Here is a 22,953-nt window from a genome sequence, read left to right as displayed (position 1 = left end):
TATTTCTAATGAGCTGGTTATCTGGGTTTCTGGCTATAATTATATGATGGTATAGATGTAACTAAAAATGCTTGTAATTTAGCCAAAGCTGAATAACCATTATTTCTGAGGGTTGTTATCCCTGTTTCTGTAGATGATTGGCAAATAGGGGACTCAGAAGTGCGTTATCACTGAAGTGAAAATTGCTATTTGTTGAAGGAGTATCATTTCCTTGAAAGTATCAGTAGCAGCTTTGTTTGCTATGACCAGTAATACTAATGCTTTGGTTTAATTTACTGTCATTTATCAGTCTAGTCATTTATTTGGTGAACATTTATTGACCATTGACTTTATACTAAGCGAAATAATTGTAAGAAAATTTATTCAGGTAAGGATTTTTATAGATATTAAATGAAGTGTTGTGCTAGTTGCTTGTAAACAGTGAAACCTGAGTGTGTCGCTTCTGCCCTCCGGGAACCTACAAGTGCTATAGTGGCGAGGACAGAGGAGCGTAAGGAAGAAGGATGTAGGCATGGCGCAGTGTCAGTTCTTCACTACTGTCTGTGTAATAGGCACAGAAAATGTATTTGTTTAATAAATGATTCCCTCTTGGGAGGGTTACAGCTTTGAAAGGCAGGAATTTAGTGAGGAAAAGTTTTATGAGAAAGAATATAAATTGAATACTAAAGAACTTGGTTGGGTAGTGATAGTATCTTCTAGGCAGTAGCAAGGACAACAAAGATGAAGACATGGAAGTAGAGTGAGGTAAAAATCAAGATACAGCAACTTGCAGTGAAACATTTTTAATTTGAAGTACCATATTTTGAGATTTGTTATGAACAGTTTATTATGGTGTCTTTATGGGTATTACTCATAAACTCTACTATACTGGGGAATTCAAACTTAACACACTTTTGCCATTGAGGGAGTAGTAACTCCTTCATTTTTTACAGATGACTAAACTGAGCCCTGGAGAGCTTAAACGATTTATTTGCTGGTAGAGCCTTTTCTCTGAACAAGACATAACAGTAAGCATAGTTTTCATCACTGTTTTTCTAGCATTATCTCTTTTGAAGAAAGTTTTCATGTTTCTGGCTTTATTGGTGATTACTAGGATTTCTCTTCCTAAACAGTAATAGTTTAGGTTTATAAAATTTCACTTGGAGGAGTATTCTAGCCAAGGTATTAAAAAAATACATTGGTTTCATTATCTTACTAATTAGATCTACATCAATAGGAGAGATGCCTGACTGGCTCAGTCAGTAGTTTGTTGACTCCTGATCCAAGGGACATGAGTTCAAGCACCACATTGGCCATGGAGCTTACTTTAAATAAATAAATAAATAAATAAATAAATAAATAAATAAATGTTTTCTTAATCTGCTTCGGTAGATAGATTACCATAAATAGCCAGCTCATGCTTTATTTTTTCCATAATTCATTGTATATCTTTCATTTTGAACTGGGGTTTTATGGTTTTAAATCATTGTTATTAAATACCTGTTTGAAGGGAATTGGTAGGCAACCTGGTTATAAAAATTAGTTTATACTTGCCCAGCTCTGTGTGTGTGTGTGTGTGTGTGTGTGTGTGTGTGTATCTTTTTATAGAACACATATTTTATCTCTTGTTAGCTTGAGAGCTCTTTGAGAGAAAATTTCTTGTCTGTTTTAAACTCTAGTCCCCATAGTTTTTGGCAGAACACTTATTATGTAATAGGCACAGAAAATGTATTTGTTTAATGAATGATTCCCTCTTGGGAGGGTCACAGCTTTGAAAGGCAGGATTAAAAACAGTCCCCCTGTAGGGATGCACCAAGTAAAGGAAGCAGACATACATGCTTCAGACAGTTAAAACTAATTGAAATTACAGATTTTTTTAAAAGATTTTATTTATTTACTTGACAGATAGAGATCATACGTAGACAGAGAGACAGAGAGAAAGCAGGGAAGCAGGCTCATTGCTGAGCAGAGAGCCTCATGCAGGACCTGATCCCAGACCCTGGGATCGTGACCTGAGCTGAAGGCAGAGGGTTAACCCACTGAGCCACCCAAGTGCCCCCAGATTTATTTTTTAAAAAGCCAAGGAAATTAGGCTCATTTTTCCATAGCTTAAGAAGAAGCTTTTCTACTTAACGTTTTCATTACACTCTGATGCTTTACCAATCCTTCTTGCCTCTGAGACATGATAAATGGCATGAGAGTGTATTATTAATCAAAACGACCTTACCAGAAATCACTACCAGGTTGGGTAAAAAAAAAAAAAAAATAGTACATCACTGATTGGACTTGTTTTTGATTCTTTCAGGAATAAAGATACCTAAACTTGAAGTGAATATTTTATCAGAACTATACATAAAGTCTTTGCTATTGTCTGCATGTAATTTATCAGCTTTGTAGCGTTACCGTGGCTAAGTTTTAAATGTAGTCCAATATATTCTTGGTGCCTTAGGTGCTTGGGCTTTTTCTAGCAAGCAAAACATAATAAAAATGCTTAGCCAAAAAAAAAAAAAAAAAGGGCTTAGCATGTGGCTTAATTATTCATGCCATTCCATTGCCAAATACAAAGAATTCTTTGCATTTTATAATACTGGAGGTTACGTGGTATACCTCTGCAGTCTTATAAACTCCTTGCAAATCTCTTAACATGTCTAATTCTCCATCTGTGAAGTGAGAGCTAAAACCAGGATTCCTGTTTTATAACTCCTCCTGTAACACGTGCTGTCTCACTTCAGGAAAACTGAATTGTCACTCTTCCATGTCTAATTTGTAAATAATTCACAAAAAATAGCATTTTAAAATATAGTTCAAAACAGACCTGTCAAAATAATGAATGTTAACTTTATAAACACCCTTGGATATTCATTTTCCATTTGAATTTAGTGATTTTCACATAGTTCCTCTGGTTTTATTGAGCAAATGGAATAGTAGACTTTAAATATTTAACTTCAAGGCATAACTTTTGTGGGTCCTTACAGTTTTAGCATTGAGCTAGTTTATGAATCAGAACTTAAAATATGAAGACAGTTTCACTCTTTAGTCAACACAGAAATTGCTTTTCTATAAGTAACTGCTCGTAGGAGGTGTATAATCCTTTTTTCTTTAAAAAAAAATCGTCTCCAAAAAAAATCGGTTTAGTAGAACTTCATATAGGAAGTTTATGTAGGATCACATCTTTGAAATGCTTAAGGTGTGAAAAGCTGTAAACATAGTATTGGATGAGAAAGAAAGGAAATTGGGAAGGAAATGGGATAAAATGTTATTATCTAAAATAATGCACAGTCATGGTTGCTGCCTTGCTAAGCAACACTGTCTCTTGGTGACCAGATACATGAAGGCTTGTTTGAGAGCTGTGAGTAGTCCGTCTTCCTTGAAGGCAACAAGGCAAATACATTTGCTAGTACTTAGAAAATAATGACTTTGATTTGAGAAAGCACTAAAGATTTTCTCTTGAAAGTTACTATAGAATTAGTCACGTGTTATAGGATGGCTGTCATCATGCAGTACAGTTCTATAAATCACATAATATTTTTCTAATTCACTTCTATAAATCACATATTTTTCTAATTCACTTCTGTTAAAATAATTCTTTGAGAACAGTGTCTTTTTTCTGATTTTTTAACTATTATTTTAATTTTTTTAATTAACATATAATGTATTCTTTGCCCCAGGGGCATGGGTCTGTGAATCATCAGATTTACACATTTCATAGCACTCACCATAGCACATACCCTCCATAATATCCATAACCCAGCCACCCTATCCCTACCTCCTCACCCCCCAGCAACCTTCAGTTTGTTTTGTGAGATTAAGAGTCTCTTGTGGTTTGCCTCCCTCTTTCTTGTAGCACATGCTACATATTTTAAAATAATTTATTAAAAATAGCATCCAAATACTGTGGTGATTACAGAAGTGCAATAAATTGTAAAATATGAATATTGAACTTAAAGCAGTTTCTCTCAGTTCAATCCAGTGAATAAGTCAGGGAATTAACTTTATTAAATAACATTGAAAAGTTTCCCTGTTACTGTATGTTGCCTTTTTTGTTACTAGTGGTTGGGTGATACTGATATTTACTATTAATACAAAGAATTTATTAAAATATATACACAAATTTTTAGGCTTTTATTTTTCTTTTGTAAATGTTTAAATCTCATCGAGTTCAAATCACGCAATTAACTTCAGTTACAACTTTTCTTGCCTTTAATATCTAGACTATAGGCAGAAATATGGATTTATTCTCCTAATTAAGGGAGGGAGAATTTGGTAGGAGCACAGAGTAAACTTTTTGAAACAACTGTCAGAATTTACACCAGTTTATTTTAGCTTATCACATTTCCTGTCCATACTCTCTCTCAGAAATGTATTTAACTTCATTTTGATAGTGTGTGATTATTCTAGTTTAATAAAATTTTAGAATTGAAGTTGGTATCTGTGTTGCGGGGTGTGTGTGTGTGTAATGTACACGTGTGCATACCTACACGTTATGTATACACATGCAACATTGAATCAGCTGTTTTCCTTTCAGGTTTCAGTGAATATATGCTAAACTTATTACCCCAAGACTATTTATTATTAGCATCAGAAACCTGGAGCATTGCTAAATTTCCAGTATTGATTGCATACACCTCAGTTGCTCTAGATTAAGCATATGATAAGTGGCAACTATTTCCAAGTTAACAACACCCAAAGATGTACAGGGGTGGGGGGTGGGGGATAGAAGGAAAAAGGCAGTGCCACATAGTTACTGATTCTTGGAAAGCCAAAGTCTGTTGTGTAACACCTGGACATTTTGTAATTTTATTTAATAAACTAATCATAACACTTTAGAAAATTAATCAAGTCCTGTTGGAGTTTTTGAGAATGTGTTAGCAATGCTTTGAGTCAGTTATATTATCCTAAAAACTAGAAAAGAGGTAGAAAACATGTACAAGATGTTCTGTACCACTCATGGCTGTTTCTAGGTATACTTCTGTAAAATATTTTTAGTACTGTATTTGACTCTGACAACAAAATAGTCATATAGTTTTAAAATCATGTGCCCAAATGTTCCTTTTGCTATGGTTACCCTAGAGACCTTAGATTTCTGCTTGTGTGATTTCCTTAAATCCCTGGGCTTTTGAGTTTCGGAGGAGTCAGCCACTCGCTAGGGTGCAGGGGGAGGTTTTTTCTCATTTTTAAATGAAGATCATTTACATTTTTAACAATCACAGTATTCATATGTTCCATTAGTTATGGATGCATTATTCTTCAGTCAAAATTCTTAGTTCATTTCTCTGAATATGGTAGTTATCCATCTCATCCTAAACTGGATTGAGATTTAGATTTAAGGGATTAAAAAGTAAACTAGGTTGTGAGGGGTAGATGGGTTTATTTTTTATAAATAGAATGTTTAGGATCCTGTGGACTGGGGCACTTCCTAAAAGTCAGAATATTTCAAGAGGAAAGAACAAGGTAAAGATCTACAGCATTCGTTTCTTTTGTTTAATGATTTTTAGCAGAAAGTGAGAATATGAGCTTGCTTTCTTGTTGATGAGTTTTGCTTAACTTGGTAGAGGCAGGTAGGTATGGAAATAGTACTTCCAGAAATTGTCCATGATTTGGTATAGTTTTGTATAGGTGTTTAGTAGGTGAATTAAAATGCTCACTTGTTAGCTTTAAAAATATTGAAAAATCCCCCCAGCATCCTTCTCAGCTTGCTTTTTATTTATTTATATGTATGTTTGTTTATTTTGTGGGGGGAGGGGTAGAGGGAGAGAGATTTTTTTTTTTTTTTTTTTTTTTTTTTTTTTTTTTTGACAGAGATTACAAGTAGGCAGAGAGAGAGGGGAAAGCCGGCTCCCTGCTGAGCAGACAGCCCAATGCGGGGCTCGATCCCAGGATCCTCAGATCATGACCTGAGCTTAAGGCAGAGGCTTTAATCCACTGAGCCACCCAGGCTCCCCGGGAGAGAGAATCATAAGCAGGCTCCACACCCTACATGGTGCCCAGTGTGGGGCTTAATCTCACAACCCTGAGATCATGACCTAAGCCAAAGTCAAGTCAGACACATAACTGACCTGCCACTCACGTACCCTTCAGCTTTATTTTTTATGCAATACTTCTCAGCATCTGATTTATTACATACTTTACCTGCTTTCTCTTCCCTGCTCCACACACGGGAATGTAAGTTGCACAAAGTTTTAAAAATTTATGTTGTATATTTCTTTTTCCCCAGTAATTTGACAGTGCCTGAAATATAAGTCCTCAGATATGATAACCTAATACAAGTATAATATATATAATGCCACTTGTTAAAACTGAAGATATTGTTGGTTCTATTTAAAGTTACTAGTGGTGAATTCTCTCAGGATATATTGCCATATAGAGTAGAAGTAAAATTCATTGTGATATGAAAGTTCTAAACACAGTTACTTTAAAGAGACATTATTTTCAATTTTCATTTTGTCCTAGTAGGCAGTTGCTGATTGCTTTTTGAGTGACTTTTCTGTTATCGTTTGTCCTCTCTCCTTCCTTCTATATAGAATCTGGCACTAGCCACGGATTCACTCATTTCTCTAAAGGCATGCTAATGTAAGCCTTTGCTCATACCATTTTTCTGATCAGAGAAGTTACCCTCCTTCCCCAGATTTATGGTGCTGTGTCCATTCTCAGTGCTGCTTTGGAATTCCCCCACTCTCTTGACTATTGCAGAACGTTTTCTATTCTTTTAAATTTCATGGAAGCACTCATTTGACACTTTACTGAGAGGTTTATCTAAACTACATTCTAAGGTTTTAAATACTGTCTTTACTGTGTAAAGGGTACAAAAGTGGTACAGTCTTAGGGAAGTTTCTTGAAGCTTTCTAAGATGGGAAGGAAAAACTTTGTCCTCTGAAAATTAACAAAAGGGGACTGTAAAACTATTTAATAACGAACAATAGTTGTGACCAGATCAGTGTAATGAGTAAAAGAGTTGTTCTCCCAACATGTGAGAGAATCTTTATTGACTAGTATCTGGTCTTGTAGCATTTTTTTAAAGGTACTGCTGATTATGTTAAGTTGTATTGCATTCTCATGATTTTGTAAATCAGTAAGTGGTGATAGCTCTGTATTAATCCAAGATCAAGAGGCTAGATGACCTATTCTTAGTGAATCTGTCTTCTTTTACTGTCTACATATATTACTATAGAGTAAAAGGAAATACTTCATTTATTATATATACTATTTTATTAAGTTGCCTGCATAATTATGTTTGCGTACATACATCTTGTGTCATTTCCTAGGATCAGAGCATATAAAATTGGACGAGCTCTTTAATTCATCTTCCTAGCTTTTACAGATAAAGAAACCTAAAGCACAAAAAGTTTAATTTTTCCAATGATCACTTGGTGACAGATCCAGCTTTCTACCAAGTGTTAGGCTCTCTCAGTAACACTAAAAACCACTTCACTTTTTATTTTTCATATTAAGAGTGATAACTCTAAAGAGCATTACATAGCAAAATGACACTTATCTTTGTGAATTGGTTTAAACATTTTGTTTCCTTTACGCATGATACTGTTTTGAAATTTATTATAAATTTATGGTTTCCAAAGGATTATGTTAATTTTTAGGGGATAAATCATGAAAATTCCCAAATCTTAAATATCCCAAATTTTGTAACTCTGAATTATTGGAAAACAAGAATCCCCAAACTCAAGCTAATACTAGATTTTCAGTGATTTCTAAGTTCCAATCTATTTCTCATATTCTAGGCCCAGTATTTATAGAACATTCTTTCTGAGTTTTTATGTACCTGATCTTTTACTTACTTTATAGTAGTATTCAGTCTTTTTTTTAATTTTTATATTCCTGAAAAGCATTCATTTGTGTAGTGAATTAAGAATCTCCTTTCTTGCGACACCGAGTGGCTCAGTTGGTTAGGCATCTGCCTTCGACTTGGGTTGTGATCCCAGGGTCCTGGGATGAAGTTCTGCATCCATCTCATTGCTAGGCATGAGCTTGCTTCTCCGTCTGCCTGCTGCTCCCCTTGCTTGTGCTATCTCTCTCTGACAAATAAAATAAATCTTTAAAAAAAAAAAAACTTTCTTCAAACAACTTTGGAAATCCACATATTGGCTATAGTAATTGATCGTGTGTCTGAATATTATACTTCTGGCTGGACTGCTCCTTGGTTGATAAAAAAATTGAAGACTGTAGATGTAATACTGTAGTATCTCTTCCCTCACCACCTGAAGATAGAAAAGAACAAAAGTTTTCGAAGTCCAAAAAGAATACACCCACTTTAAATATTAGTTTAGTCTAGTTGAGAGGCCATTTAGTACCTTTGTGGTAAAGGCCAAAAGAATAATGTCTGTGTTAGTTCAGTCAGTGAGTTGTTTATCTGAAACAAATTTTTATTCCTTAAATATATCTCACCTGCACTTTGAGGATTTTCTGATGAAAGACAGTATTTGTGCTGTTGCTTTGGATGTTGCTATCTACTTGAGCTAAGAGTTATAAAAATTAAGAATGCTGTACCCTTCTCTAAAAAAAGATTCTGCCTGAATGAAAGAAATGATAATAAAACCCTGGCAGTTTAAATGAGAGAATCATATCCGTTGGAAATACCACTCTTTTTGTTTTGGGGTGTATTTTTTTGTTTTTTTGGGTTTTTTTTTTTTTAATTTACCAAGTTGGGGAGTGAAGAAGAATGCAAATCACATTCCTGTTTTGAATGTGTCCTTGTAGCTATAATTATTTATGTTAACTAGTGGTTTTGTTTCTTTATTATAATAACGTCACATTTTATTTTTTGCAACAAAAAATTATAATGATGTCCTATACCTGAAGTATCAGGAAAAAAGTAGTCCTAATTCTTGTATAATAAACAAAAACAAAAGAAATATGATCTGTGCCATAGATTGCTTTTAATCAAATGGGGAAGTTAAAAATATATGGATGACAGCACAAGTTTAAAAAAAAAAAAAAGTGGCCTGAAATAGTCTTTCAAAAATGGTTGGTGCATACTCTCTACAAAGGATATATTATGATTATATGATGATAAATTTGTATTTGTCTTCATTCTCATTAAAATGATGGCGTAGGGAGAGGATGAAAAAAAGTTGATGTAATTCTGCTCTTATTTAGCTTGACTCAGTTCAGTCTTTTTTTTTTTATTTATTTTTTTTTTTAATTTATTTGACAGACAGAGATCACAAGTAGGCAGAGAGGCAGGCAGAGAGAGAGGAAGGAAAGCAGACTCCCTGCTGAGCAGAGAGCCCGATGCGGGGCTCCATCCCAGGACCCTGGGATCATGAACTGAGCCGAAAGCAGAGGCTTTAACCCACTGAGCCACCCAGGCGCCCCGACTCAGTTCAGTCATGTCCTCACATGGATTCACTGCTTGTTCCTGAGATTAGGTTTTAATGTTTTTACATGCTATTTTCTTGCAGACCAAAATGCAATGAACAACATTTAGGATACGTAAACCATTTTGTTGTTGATGTTGTTTTGTTATTTTGAGGTCTTTCTTAAATTTTTTAGTTTAAAAGAGCACAGATTGTAAGTATATAATTCCAGTTATCACAATTAAAATAAAATTATTTCATAATTTTTTATCTTTGGAATTGTGGGGTATTTTGGATATTTTTTACTCTTTGGAAATGTGGGGTAAACAATTTAGGCAAGATATAAATAAAAATAGTTTCATATAAAAATATCTAGGACTTAAAAATTTTTTTTTCAACAGGTATCTCAAAATCATGATTGAAATACAGTTTTTGGTTCATAGTTTTCAAAATGTTATTCATGACTTCTGGTATTAAAATCTTAAATTGTACAAGTAATCCTGAATCAATGCTGATGGAAAGAAAATAAATATTAAAATATGTAAAAAGTAAAAGGTGGAAGTCATCATCCTATCCAGTTGTACAACATCTTCCTCTCCTCAGAGCTACCACTTAAAATTTAGTATGTAACTTACCATACCTTTTTTGATGCACATACATGGGAAACGTTTTATAACAACTTGTTTTTACTTTTTTTCTTTTAAAATAAATAGAATTCTCTTTTTTACAGTATGCTCTGTGACTTGCCCTTCTCAGTTTGTTTTGGAAAACTTTATATGTTATTACATTACAGCTAGATTTTTCTCTCTTTCATTGCTATGACTTCTCGAAAGGTCCTTTGAATGATGGATACTTTTTCCAGTTTTTCACTATTACAAAAAAAATTCTACAATGCATATCCTTGCATACATCTTTGTGAACTAGTCAGTAATGGAGTTTCTTATTGACTAGTAGTTTCTCCGTATTCTAGGTGTTATTGTGTCGATTATACGTGGCAGGTATTTTCTCCCTGTGCTCTTGTCTTGGTGTCTTTTGTCATTTGAATGTTTTAAATCATTATGTAGTCAGGTCTGTTGATCTTTTTCATTTGTCATCCCTTTTATTGATTCTGTATTTCTAAATTATTTATACTTCTTTCCACAGAGGTATTTTTACTTCCATTTTTACCTGTCATTGTAAAACTTTTTATAGAGCCCTGTGAATGATGGAAAATATATTAGTATGTGATATGTTCCGATGGTGTGTAGTAATGATATAAGGATCAGTTGCAATTTTGATGATCAGTTTCAGAGTTATAAAATAAATGTAATAAATTCTGGAAAAGTGTTGGGGTTTTGTGTTATTTATGGGATTGCTATAGGTAGTCATCACTATTAATAAATTCATTTTTGACAGGTAATATGCCAGGCACTAAATGATAACAATAGAACAGAAATGAGAAGTAATCCCTTTTTCTGTGACTCCTTTAGACATGATTATCACCAGGAGTTTATTTCTGTTATCAGAAATATCTGCATGTAGCTGCTGCTGCTTTGAATTGTTCTCCACTAAATCTTGCTGCCATTCAGTGCCAGATTACAAATATACTACCAAAGCAGGGTCCCAAAGTAAAAAAGAGCAGCCTTGATTAACTTACTCAAAATTTTATTTCATGTTTGTGTGCATGTGTAGTGTTGCACGCTGTATATGGGTGAGGATTCAGAAGGCTAAGATCTGCAGTGTTTGGGGTCTCTGATTTGGCTTTGTGTCTATTTATCCCACCTTTCTATCTTGATACCCCACAACCTGGGCTGCTTTTGTCCCACCACCAGTAATTATCTTGGAAGTAGCTTATACTTTTATGTTTCTGCCCTATAATAGAAGGGAATGCCCTCATACGAAGTACCATGAAGCCAATATCTCATAGACCCTGATATCAGCTCACTTCTATTCTCTGCCTTCTCTCCATACCTGAGGAGTACAATTTGAAAAAAATTAGAATTTTACTGGCACCCCCTTCCCCTTGTTAATAGGGGAGATTCATTAAAGGGAGGAATTCCTTCTTTCTAGGTGGAATAACAAGGGGAAAGAGAGGGGTTTTTTGGGTTTTGGGGTTTGGGGGGGAGGTTTTTTGAAGGGGTTAGAATTTTACAGCTCAGCAGACTTGGATAAGTTTACAATAATTGAGCTAGATTATTTTTTAACTAGATTTCTGAGTGCATTTTCTGACCTAACCACACATATACCTATTTATAACCTGAAATTTGCCTTTAAAGTCACAAAAGCACAAAGCACTGTAGTGCTTGTAACACTCTTCCATATTATTGTAGGTAACTAAATGACCATGGAATCTGGAGCAGAGAACCAGCAGAGTGGAGATGCAGCTGTAACAGAAGCTGAAAGCCAGCAAATGACAGTTCAAGCCCAGCCACAGATTGCCACATTAGCCCAGGTATAAAATACATGGAGAGATTCCAAGTTATGTCTCTTCCAAGAGAAATATGTTTTAGACTAGAGGATTTAGTTTTTATTGCAGAGATAGACATAGAATTGAGCAGAGACATTCTTAGAATACTGAAGTTCCTATTTACTAAGTATTAGCATAATTTTAGAAATGATTTACTAACAGAACAGAAAAATGTATTGTTAGAACGTTATTTGTAGTGACCTGATTTAGAATAATGACATTTTAACTAATGGGTAGAGATTGTCTCTCCTAAACGAGGGAAGAAAACCTGATACGGTAACTGCTTTTTTTTTTTTTTATCACACAGATTTATTTTGAGGCATGGGAATTTAGATAATCCGAGACACTAAGTTTTCTATGTGCTTAAAATAAAAAATAGGGTAACCAGATAAATCGACACACAAGTAAATTTCAAGGATGATAAGTTTTGTTTCCTATATCTTTTACATATAATTTATGATTCCTTTATTTTGTCTTTGTCTTAAATATTCTACCTCTAGAGTTATATTCTTTCATCCTTATTTTTTATTTTGATTTATTTTTCCTCAAATATTTTATTAACCATTATTTGCATACATAAGAAATAAGTTAATATAAGAACATTTATAACCTTATGCCTTATATAAGAAAGGTAGTTATAGATACATAGATAAATAACAGACATAAACCTGCTAGGTAAAGGAGTATGTTACTGCCTCTTTTTGATAAAGGCTCCCAGGAGAAAATAATCTTAGCAGAGGCTCTACAGTGTTGAGCTTCAGCTTCCTGAAGAATTTAAAAGCCCTACTAAGGAAGTCCCTGAGCAAAAATGAGTCTTGGCTAATAGGGGGCTAACCACAAATGGTTACTACACCATTTGTGGTGTAGTATTAACGTATGGCCCAAACACTGGATCTCCAGCAGGAATATGGTCAGAAGAAGTGAGCTGCTCTGTGTTTTCTTCTGAGAGTATTAGAGTCTACCTCCAACCCTCAGCAGTAAGGCAAAGCAGAAAATATCTAGGGATAAAGTAAATACTTAGATAAGGCAGATGGAGGAATGAAGAAGAAAGAGCCAGGACTTCATCAGTACATGGTCAAGGCAAACATGCACAGATCAGAATCTGGGCTCACCTAAGCATTTGACCCTATGGTAAAAATAAGATATAATCCCAGAAAGGATCTTGGTGATGATGACAGCCCTCCAAATAACTGTCTCTTGGGGGGCACTTTTCTGTCTGATCCGGTTGTCCTCTTAAGTCTGCTATACAATACAGCCCTGGAAATTCCTTTCCCCCTGCTTTCTTACTGAATTTGTGTCGTTGGTATAATAAAGCATGTTTTCCAATGGTTTTTTGAGCAAGTTTGGGTAAAAAATTCTTGGTAAGGATATCATTTTTCTTGGGGCACCTGGGTGGCTCAGTTAGGCATTCAACTCTTGGTTTCAGCTCAGGTCATGATCTCCCAATCCTGGGATAGAGTCCCATGACAGGCTACATGCTCAGTGAGGAGTCGGCTTCAGATTTTTTCTCCTTCTCCACCCCTCTCCACCTGCATACACACTCTCTCTCTCTCTCTCAAATCAATAAATAAATTATTTTTTAAAAAATGATTTTTCTTCCAAAGCTTGAAAGTTTCTCTCAAAGTTGGAACAGTCACCATGTGGTGTTGCTTTTGGAAAAGACTAAGTCCATTTATTTTGCCTCTCTGGTATCTTATTTCTCTTTGTTCACAGTGCTTCACTATTTCATTATTAGGGTCTTGGTTTGAATAGTTTTTATCCATTGTGCTGTATATTTTCATTGGGCCCTTTTTAGTGGAAGCTCGTGTCTTCAATTTTGGGCAATTTCTTTAAATTATTTGGTTGAAGATTTTTCTCTCTCTCCTTTTTTCCTTGTCATCTAGATGTTATACCTAGAGGACTGTTTCTCTGATTTTCTCATCTTTTCTCTGTTGCTTTCTCTTTGTCTTTTTGCTCTGCTTTCTGGGAGACTTTTTCAGTTTGATGTTCCAGCCCATTTGTTGAACATTTTATTTCTGCTGTCATGTTTCCAAGAGTTCCTTTTGTTCTCTGAATAGTCCTTTTGTGTTTTAATAGCATCCTGTTTATGTTTAACAAAGGGAATATTTTCTGTCGTCTCTGAGAATATTAATTAGGTTTTAAGTTTTCTTCTCCCCACATAGATTTTCCTCTGTATAGCTTTTTGCCCTTCAATTTGTTTTGGTCTCCATCTTTCATATTAGAAGCTTTCCTCTATTGTTTTATAATTGTGGTTGTCTGCTCAAGTTTAAAGTAGGGGACCAAAAAAACCATTGGAAGCTCTAAGTGTGTTGGGGCCTAACAACTACGAGTTGTGTGTGAGCCTCACTATAGGGTGGTTATGGCCTTCCCAATGTCAGTATCTTTTAAGTCTTTGTTTAGCCCCTTGTCACTGATTAGGTTCCTCCGGGAAGGCTTTATTGATCCCTTGCTTGTAGGGTAAAAACCAGGGAGCTAAGAGAGAGTAGACTGGAGGTTAGTAACCCAACCTTCAGCAGTGTCTGTTATAGGCAGTCAGGAGATCCACTACCCAGAAATTAATTCTCCATTTTTCTGTCAGCATGGAGTAGATTAATTACTCTTCCACAGAGGATGTGGGGAGGGGATCCAGTTGCTTTTCAAAGAGCCTTCAATTAGCCTTCCTTATTTTCAGCTTCTCCCTTTACTCCACCTTCCAGGATGACTTAGATCCTGCGCCTCTTAAGGATTTTGTGGTTCAAATCAGGCTTTCCCTGTTTCTACGTCATGAGTTGTCCTCCTGAGGTCTCCCAAGTTCATTACCATTCATCCAGTCTTCTTTCCAACCTCCAAAACTCTTCGTGTTATCTTCTGTCCCATTCTTTGCTCATGTAATTGTGCCTGTAAAAACAAAATCAATTTTATGAAGTTTAATTGAAGATTCAGGAAGGAGCAAAATGATATACACATGTTTAATTTATCATCCTTATCAGGCAGTCCTTTAGCATTTACTTTGAAGAGCAGAATGACATGATAGTTGAGTTTTAGAAAAGCTGGTTTTCTATTCCTATTTGTGTAGGTTTTGTTCTTTTTATTCCTAACTACAGAGTTTTTTCACTTGGTCATCCAAGTTTTTAACACATACATGATGCATTTTTGTCATAATTTCCTTTCATAATTCTGAAATCTGGTAATTTTTTGTCAGTATTTAATAATGGAAAAATATAATAAAATTGCCAAATCCAAGACTGTAGTGATTTGAAGTGAACAGGAAAAAATTCAGCCGAGCTAGCAAAGGAAGAAAACCAATCTAAAACAATAATGAGATGCTTTATTTTACTTTTGGAATTTGCACAGTTTTGTTCTTTTAAGTGTGGGGCTTGAACTCTCGACCCTGAGATCAAGACCTGAGCTGAGATCAAGAATCAGATGCTTAACCAACTAAGCCACCCAGGCACCCCTATAGAGATTTTTTTTTTTAATGGGAAGGAACAAAAACAATATTAGTTTTGACTATGAGAATGTAAACTTTTATGGATTTAACTAAAGAGTTGGGTAAAAGGATGATCATTGTAGCTTCCTTGTAACAGGCAAATTTGAAAACCTAAATATCCAATAGTAAGGAATTTATTAAACAGTAATTTTTATTGTATAGCCCTAAAACCACTTAAGAAAATTATTAATGGTATGAAAAGATATAATGGATTTGAAAGATTAAATTAGATTCCATGATTATGTGTTATAAAAATTGAGTGTGAGTATGCACTTTTAAAAGCATCTAGATCTTCAGCAAAAATATTAACAGCAATTATCTCTGAGTGGTAGGAACATAAGAGATTTTTATCTTCTATATCTGTATTGTTTACGAAGTTATACTGAGACAGCTGTTCTGTAGAATGATCCAGGTAGAGAAGAGATTAACTAGCTCCTTGAGTTAGCTTGTTATATTTATTCTGTAAAATAGAGAAGAGGATATAATAATTGCTTCATATATCAAAAGAGCCTTTGTTCGGAACTAAGAAGAAATATTCTGAATAACTTAGGGTTGTGGTTCTCAAATTTCAGTATAGGGGAAAGTGTCCTTAGGTCCACCAAGAGTCTGACTTTATAAATAGGCACATGTTGTAACTCTGTTGGAGGTAGTCCATGGACCACATTTTGAGAACCAGATAAAACCAAACAAAATTTATAGTGGCCAGAGAGAAAATGATTATATTAAGGAGGGATGTCCTAACTGCCCAAAGACGGATACTCATAGTTTTAACTTCTCATTTCATTAGGGATCTTTCCTGCCCAAGCTTCTCCTTACTTCTTGTGTTCTCTGTTTCAGTTGATAGCATAGTTTATCGATTCTTACCCAAACATGAAATATGTGAGTCATCCTGAATTCCTCTCTCACCTTCTTCAAGCAGTCATTCATGAAGCTCTTTCTAGTCTGCCTCCTGGATTTTCCTTGAATCAGTTCTCTCATTCTCCTGTGTACCACAGCTAGTACTTTACTTCTGGCTTTATCATCTCACCTAACTACTAGATAGGCTTTCTCAGTCTCCTCCCCTCCACTTTGTTCTTTCAATGAAATAGATGATTTTCATACTGCCACTGAAGTGATCTATCTAAAATTCAAACCTCACTATGTGATATTCCAGAGTTTGAAAGCCGTTGAGTGCCTTTCCCAGTCTCCTCAAGATATAGTGCAACTTTTTTAATGGAATATATATGGTTTTTCATGACAAGCTCATTTAGCCCCTGCCTGTTTGTGTTACAATTTTATCTTGCCCTGGTTCCTACATTCATACAGTAATGCACTTAGTAGTGCTGTCATTTATTTATCCCTTCTTGCCCCAAATTCTGTGCCTCTCCCCTGGGAGTCAAAATATGCCTAATTTGTAATCTTTATTTCAAATTTGCATTCTTCCCTTTTTAGGGGAGGTGGGGTAGCTTTTCTCAGTGTGTGTATTTTTCTCTTGGCAAGCCTCATTACTTCACTGGATTTTATTTATTTGTGTTCTTTTCCCCATGCCTTCATCATACATGTACCCCAGTAATTCCCTTCATGTTTGTAGTTTCAGTTCTGACATTGCTCTTAGTACATGGGTCCACAATTACTGTTTACCAAATGAGCAAAAATTATTGAACATCTGAATGTGTTCAAGCATAGGAACAAGAAATACTATCTGATAGATATAGATATGACATAAGAGCTCTTTGGACCTGGATATTGATTCATTAAAATTGCTTTCTTTGTGCCTCAGGAGAAAATTAGTATCTCTTAAATTCACTCAGTTCAGTTCTTTTATTCCTTTAAGAGGAAAATAAATCCTTAAAATATCAACTATCATATCAATTTGATTTAGGAAGGGTAGAAATTTTCAGTTTATAATACATATTAATACTTTCTCACTAATAAAAGGCATACTTGTAATTAGTTTAAAAGAGAAGACTGTGCTATATATTTTTAGATATATATTTATTCTAGACTTCACTAAGTTTTGCCCAAGTCTGAGAGCAGTTGTATTTTAGAATGTGAGTTATTTAACACAAAATATTCTGAAGACTTTTATGTTTCTTCAAAGCTACCATAGCTCTTGACCTTGGGTAAGTTACTAAATCTCTTGAGCAGTTGATATTTCTGACTCTAAAATGGAGATAATCCTTATTATCCAGTCATGATTTCTTCGAAGAGCAAAATGAGAAACTGGACATGAAAGCAGGTAGGAAAAATTTAAAGCACCATACAAATTAAAGTGTATTTAGTATTCAGAGGAAGTGTGTGTTACAAATTTTAAATATTAGCAAAAAAACCTAAATTGTAAATATTACATTAAAATAGTTTTTTGTCATTTGGAAGGATTTGAAAGGGAGGGGGCACGTACAGTTTTTTTTTTTTTTTAAATATATATTAAATGTAATCATTAGTTTCTTTCACACCAGTGAAATACTTGGCTAGCAGAAGTCATCTTTTTCCTGCTAAAACGTTGCTTCATACTGAACGTGACTACTCTCAAAGAGGTATCTGTGATGATAATTTTTTTCCATGTTCAACACCATAGGTATCTATGCCAGCAGCTCATGCAACATCATCTGCTCCCACCGTAACTTTAGTACAGCTGCCCAATGGGCAGACAGTTCAAGTCCATGGCGTTATTCAGGCGGCCCAGCCATCAGTTATTCAGTCTCCACAAGTCCAGACAGTTCAGGTATGTGTATAAAAAAGTTCTGCATCTACTTTCATAACTGTTGTTTATAGCCATATCTCTCTCCTTTCATTAGTTATGGAAATAGGAACATGTCTAGTTCAGAGTTTATTTTATTTATGGTAAAGGAATATGCTGCGTCTGTATAGTCACCTTATGTATAGGAACATATATACACATAAGAACAGACCAAAAAAAAGACTTTTTCTTAAGCTACAGAAGAAAAAGACTTGATTGGGGGAAAAAAATCTTAAAGTACATGGGGTAAAGTGGAAATGTTTGGGAAAGACCAAGGCTGATATACCTTAGTTCAGGAAAATTGAGATAACAAAAATAACTTTGTATTTATTTTCTAAACATGCAATTGGAAAAAATAAGCCCTTGTCAAAATTAATAACCTTACCTAAGATACTAACTTGAATTTGGAGATCATAGAAAGCATTATAAAACCAGCTATGTCTAGGGGTGTAAGTTAGAGTAAATAATTTTGAAATAATGATATATTCAGGGATTACACTGCGCATGTTATCTAATTCTTTGGTGAGATTGTTCCTTTGGATTGAATCCAGGGCAAATAAAAGCACACAGAGCTCTGAATGAAGGTGACTACACTACTGAACTGTAGGGAACCTCGAGTAGTAGACATCTTTGCAGTGAGCTTATTGAAAGAAAAAAAAAAAAGACTTGAACGTTCATTCAAGTAGGCCATAACCCCAGCCTCCCATTTCATATTTTTTGCTTCACAGTCTTCCTGTAAGGACTTAAAAAGACTTTTCTCCGGAACTCAGGTGAGTCCTAGGTCCTAGATTTGGAAAGAACTGTTTTTAGAAAGGAAGGTGAGAAATTATTCTTTATGTTGTTATCCTTCTATAAACATGCAATTTAAGGTTTGCATAAAGATCTTAGAGATCATCTAGGTCTAGGCCGGACTTGTTACCTGCCGAGCCCTTAGTGTATTGTTTACTTTCCCTGCGTATCTTTTCTCCTCTCCTCCAAATGGTAGTCCAGCGTTACTTGAACACTAGGGAAATGGAACCCCTGTCTCCCGAGGTAACCAATTTATAAAGAGGGGTGATTGCTGAACTGTTCTTCCCTGTGGTGAGCCAGAATATACCTTTCTAAAACATCTAACTAGTGGTCCCAGTTCCATCCTTAGAAACTTATTAAGCAAATTTAATTCTTTCTCCTTTGGACCACTTCTTCTCCCTTGTCTCTTGCACCCTTCCTACTTTGAAAGAAAAAATGTCCAGACTAAACAAACGTCTATTTTTCTTCAGTCATTTATTGTACGATGTAGCTTTTATTGCTCTTTACTGTCCTTGCTATCATCCTGTGGATGAGAGCTGTTGTGTTTTCCTCAAGTATGGTAGCCAGACTGATTGATATTTGTAGATGGGACAAGTGCTTCCTTTGCCCTGGAAGCATTCTGTTAATGTCCTCAAACGGTATATTCGATTTAGTCAGCCGTATTATATTATTGAGTCCTTTAGCCACCATTACCCACCTCTACTTATGCTTTTGGTTCGCTTGGACACTTACATGGAAGAAAAAAAAAAAAGAACGTTTTCATGTAAAAATATCAACACGTGTGAATTTACATACTTGAAAGATACTCGGAATGGAATTTGTTACCAAGATGGAGACAGTGTCATCCTGGTGAAAACTAAGGAATTAGACATTTCTGTGAAATCACACTGACTGGCCAGTAGTCTCTGATCCTTTGCCTCAGTTTTTATTTCATTGAGTGCTATATTACTATTCTCCATACAATGCCATTACTAATTTCCCACTCATTTTCTTCTTGGTAATAGTGGAAGGAACCTGACCTGCTAATCAGGAGACCTAGATTCCCGATCACATTTAATCCTTACTTTCTCTTTTTCACTTACGAGTAGGAGGCCTTTCTATAAAGAACACACCAAAATTTTCTAAACTTATTAAGATTATAATTTTTCATCATAATATGTGATATTTAATTGTCAATTATATTTTTAGTTTTAATCTTTACTTTGTGACAATAATAATTTGGACCTGGGGAGTATATGGCTATTAACTTTGTAGAAATACTTATTCATCTTCTCAAGAACACATTTTTCCATCAAGGTGAGCTATATTTATAACTGAAAACCTGAATTCTACAAATAGAGACACAATTTTTTTACTTTATTTTTTTCTTTGAAGGGCCTAAATCATGAAGAATATATTAAACTTTATGGGTCATTTGAGCTGGTTAACAGGGATTAGTATTTTGGTAACTAGGAAGTAGTTTACATCAGAAGAGATGTGTTTAAACAGAGAAATGATCCTGTGAACTTCTACATGGGAAAATAAGAGTATTCTAGAACATCATTTTCAAAAAATACAAGACACATTTCTCTTAATGTGAGAATAAGATACTAGGATCTGTTTCTGTTTTTAATCTAAGAATATTAGAAATTACACTGTGCTAGTGTTTCATATATGGCTTGACATTAGTGCCCTAATTTTATCCTTATGTGTATTAAGTCTCACAGATTATATGAGAATTCCTGCAAAAATAGTAGGAGTTACATGAACGTATATAACAGTGGCATTTTCACTTTTAATTTGTGCTTTAAATGCATTTTTAATAAAGTGCAGTTTAAACGTGTCAGGATTATGGATTATGTTACCTTAAATTATTACAGTCATTCCTTCAATGAATTTTTATTGATCACATGCTATGTGCCAGTCACTGTTCTAGGTGCTATGAAAGACAGCAGTGAACAAATAATACTTCTCTATTCTCATGAAGATCACATTTGAGCGAAGAGAAACAATGAAAAAATAAAATATGTCAGGTGAGGATAAGTGCTGGGAAGATGATGAAAGCAGGGGAAGGGATAGAGAATGTGGAGGGCAGGGGGCTCTGTTTTCTGTAGGGTGGTCAGGGAACGCAGTGAACAGAAACCAGAAGGCAGTGCAGGAGGCTAAGCCATGCAAGCAGTAAAGCAAGTCCCAAAGGTTTAGAAGTACGAATGTGCTTCATATATCAAGATATAGTAAAGGGATGTGGTTCAGATAGAATGAACAAAAGGGAGAGTGGCTGGATGAAACATTTGATAGAATCTTTATAATACTTTTTAATATGATGGGAACAATAATAAGTTTTTGTGCAAAAATAGGATCAGTGGTTATTATTGCAGCAAAGTATTGAAGACTGGTCTAACATGAGGCTGAGTTACTTGTTTGTGTTTTACATGAAACAAGTGTTCCAAAGTTTCTGGTCTTTTTAATGATGGTGAGTAAGGATTTGGAAGGGATGTGTTATCTATACTTTTGAAAGAAGAAATCCCTTTCAACTACCCTGGGAGAAAGTGACATTTTAACAATGCAAGAGGATAACTAACTGCTTTTTGAAAGAAAGTTGTGCTGTGGAGAGAGCATTTTGAAAGAAGTTTGGAAATGTTTTCATACTTTTTTTTTTAATTGCAGTTAGTATAAATTTGTCAGCTCAAAACTCAAATATATATATAAAAAACTCTGGAAATAGAATTCTTTAAACTATTCATAAGTCTTCTAGAATTTCAGTAGGTTTTGTACTTGTTAAAATACAAAACTGTAACACCTATTATTATTAGCATACAGTTATTAAAAGCCAGGGAGATGAAAATGCACTAGGTAAATCTCATCAAAAGTTTGTATAGTTGGTAGATGAAAATGAAAAAACGATGTTGTATTTAGTAAGCCCGGTCAAAAATGCACTTATTTTTATGTCTACTTCTCATGAGTTCCCTTTTTCAACAATAGCAAATGCTAAATCAGTTTTTAAAAGGCCCAAGCTTAGAATCAGAGGCACTGTTATAAAATATTAAGTGATTTTTTAATGAAGCATATTAAATCACATCGTTCTTGCTCTATAAAAAATGGGATGATTTATGTTTTAAGAAATTTACAAATGTTTTGATACTTATACTCCTCTCTTTCAAAACTGTTTTATTATAAAAACAACAGTTAAAATTTACAGAGGGAATATATATGCTTATGTAAAATTTTCTTGTTTATAAGGAAGATCTGCAGGTGAAAAGAATTTGGAAATCATTATTCTAGATGTTTATTAATGTTCTTGATCCAGGGAGTAAATAACTATACCTAAACCATAAGTCTGAGTTTCAAAGGGACCGTGTGTAACTTGAGAAAGCATCTGACTTGGTTTTAGTCACTGTACATTTAATTTTGAAATTTCAAATAACTTCAAAATGGGAAGATTGTCCTCCTTACAAATAGGAGGTATGGGTTTTTAACAAACTAAAAGTTGAGAAATAAAGATCTAAAACTTTATATCTACAAGTTGTGATATGGCTTTTGAAAATGTCTCAAACTTCTAAGTGGTAAGTTAAAGACCTATTCAAGGAGCTAAGAAGAGGGTTAATGAAAGAGGTGACAGGAGGTAAGGGACCAGAGGAAGGGCCTCTACCAGTGGAATGTGGTGGTAGTTTGTGATACCTATGGTTGGGATATCATTTTTATATGGGTATGTCTAATAACTGTTAATTATATTTTAAATTGTAATTAATAGTTGTTATTTATAAAAAGGATTTTTTGACATGATTTTTATTAGTCTCAGAAATGTGGGTACAGTGTGTGCTTTGGAGTTTGTTTTTGTTTTTGTTTGTTTTGGTAGGCAGTCCATAGGAAGTGGCTTCATAGCTTGTAAATTCTCCCTGGATAATATTCCCAAAGAGAAAATGTTATATTTGCTATGTGTTACTGAATAATTCTGAATTCCCTTTACATGAAAATAGTTGTAATTACTACATAGTGACAAATTAATTCCTTCTATCCGAAATCACAAAATCTTTTAGATGAGAGAAAAGGAGGCTTTTTTCCTGCTAAGAGCAGTAGATCCACCGAGTTTGGAAAAAAAAAACAATCGAAGGCCATATATTAAAATGCAACTTTAATTTATTTTATTTCAAAACTTCCCTGGGGGTAGTTTATATAGAATGTTTTAAAATTATTATTTTAATGACGTTCAACTTGGGAGATTATGCTTACATCCCTATCTGTCCTTAAAAAAAGATTGTAAGGA

At 34.5% G+C, this 22,953-nt stretch overlaps 3 protein-coding genes across 17 annotated transcripts in view; 1 reads left to right on the top strand and 2 right to left on the bottom strand.

The window, feature by feature from the left end:
• The window catches only part of PLEKHM3 (pleckstrin homology domain containing M3), a 1,279,556-nt gene that overhangs the window by 849,840 nt on the left and 406,763 nt on the right, over nt 1-22,953 (bottom strand). The gene's annotated exons all lie outside the window — the stretch shown is intronic.
• Nucleotides 1-22,953, top strand: part of CREB1 (cAMP responsive element binding protein 1) — a 62,923-nt gene that overhangs the window by 6,575 nt on the left and 33,395 nt on the right. For 4 of the 14 annotated variants that reach the window (XR_014300438.1, XR_014300440.1, XM_082690056.1 and 1 more), the window contains exons 2-5: nt 11,597-11,718; nt 17,760-17,906; nt 18,650-18,691; nt 20,614-20,722. The exons of 2 other annotated variants lie outside the window; for them this stretch is intronic. Coding sequence is in view for 4 of the 12 variants with exons in the window: in XM_082690049.1 (XP_082546175.1) it covers nt 11,605-11,718; nt 17,760-17,906; nt 18,650-18,691 (303 nt within the window). In the remaining 8 variants the exon portion in view is untranslated. The remainder of the gene's footprint in view (nt 1-11,596; nt 11,719-17,759; nt 17,907-18,649; nt 18,692-20,613; nt 20,723-22,953) is intronic. 8 more of the 14 variants (XR_014300436.1, XR_014300439.1, XM_082690049.1 and 5 more) reach the window with 2 other exon arrangements.
• The window catches only part of METTL21A (methyltransferase 21A, HSPA lysine), a 59,019-nt gene continuing 47,820 nt past the window's right edge, over nt 11,755-22,953 (bottom strand). Inside the window, exon 4 of one of the 2 annotated variants that reach the window (XM_082690039.1) lies at nt 11,755-14,610. In XM_082690039.1, the coding sequence (XP_082546165.1) occupies nt 14,597-14,610 (14 nt within the window). In that variant the 3' untranslated portion in view covers nt 11,755-14,596. The remainder of the gene's footprint in view (nt 14,611-22,953) is intronic. The other variant, XM_082690028.1, reaches the window with a different exon arrangement.

Source organism: Mustela nivalis (genome assembly GCF_964662115.1).
Source record: "Mustela nivalis genome assembly, chromosome: 11".
Lineage (NCBI taxonomy): Eukaryota > Metazoa > Chordata > Mammalia > Carnivora > Mustelidae > Mustela > Mustela nivalis.
This window is presented reverse-complemented; position numbering and strand designations above follow the sequence as displayed.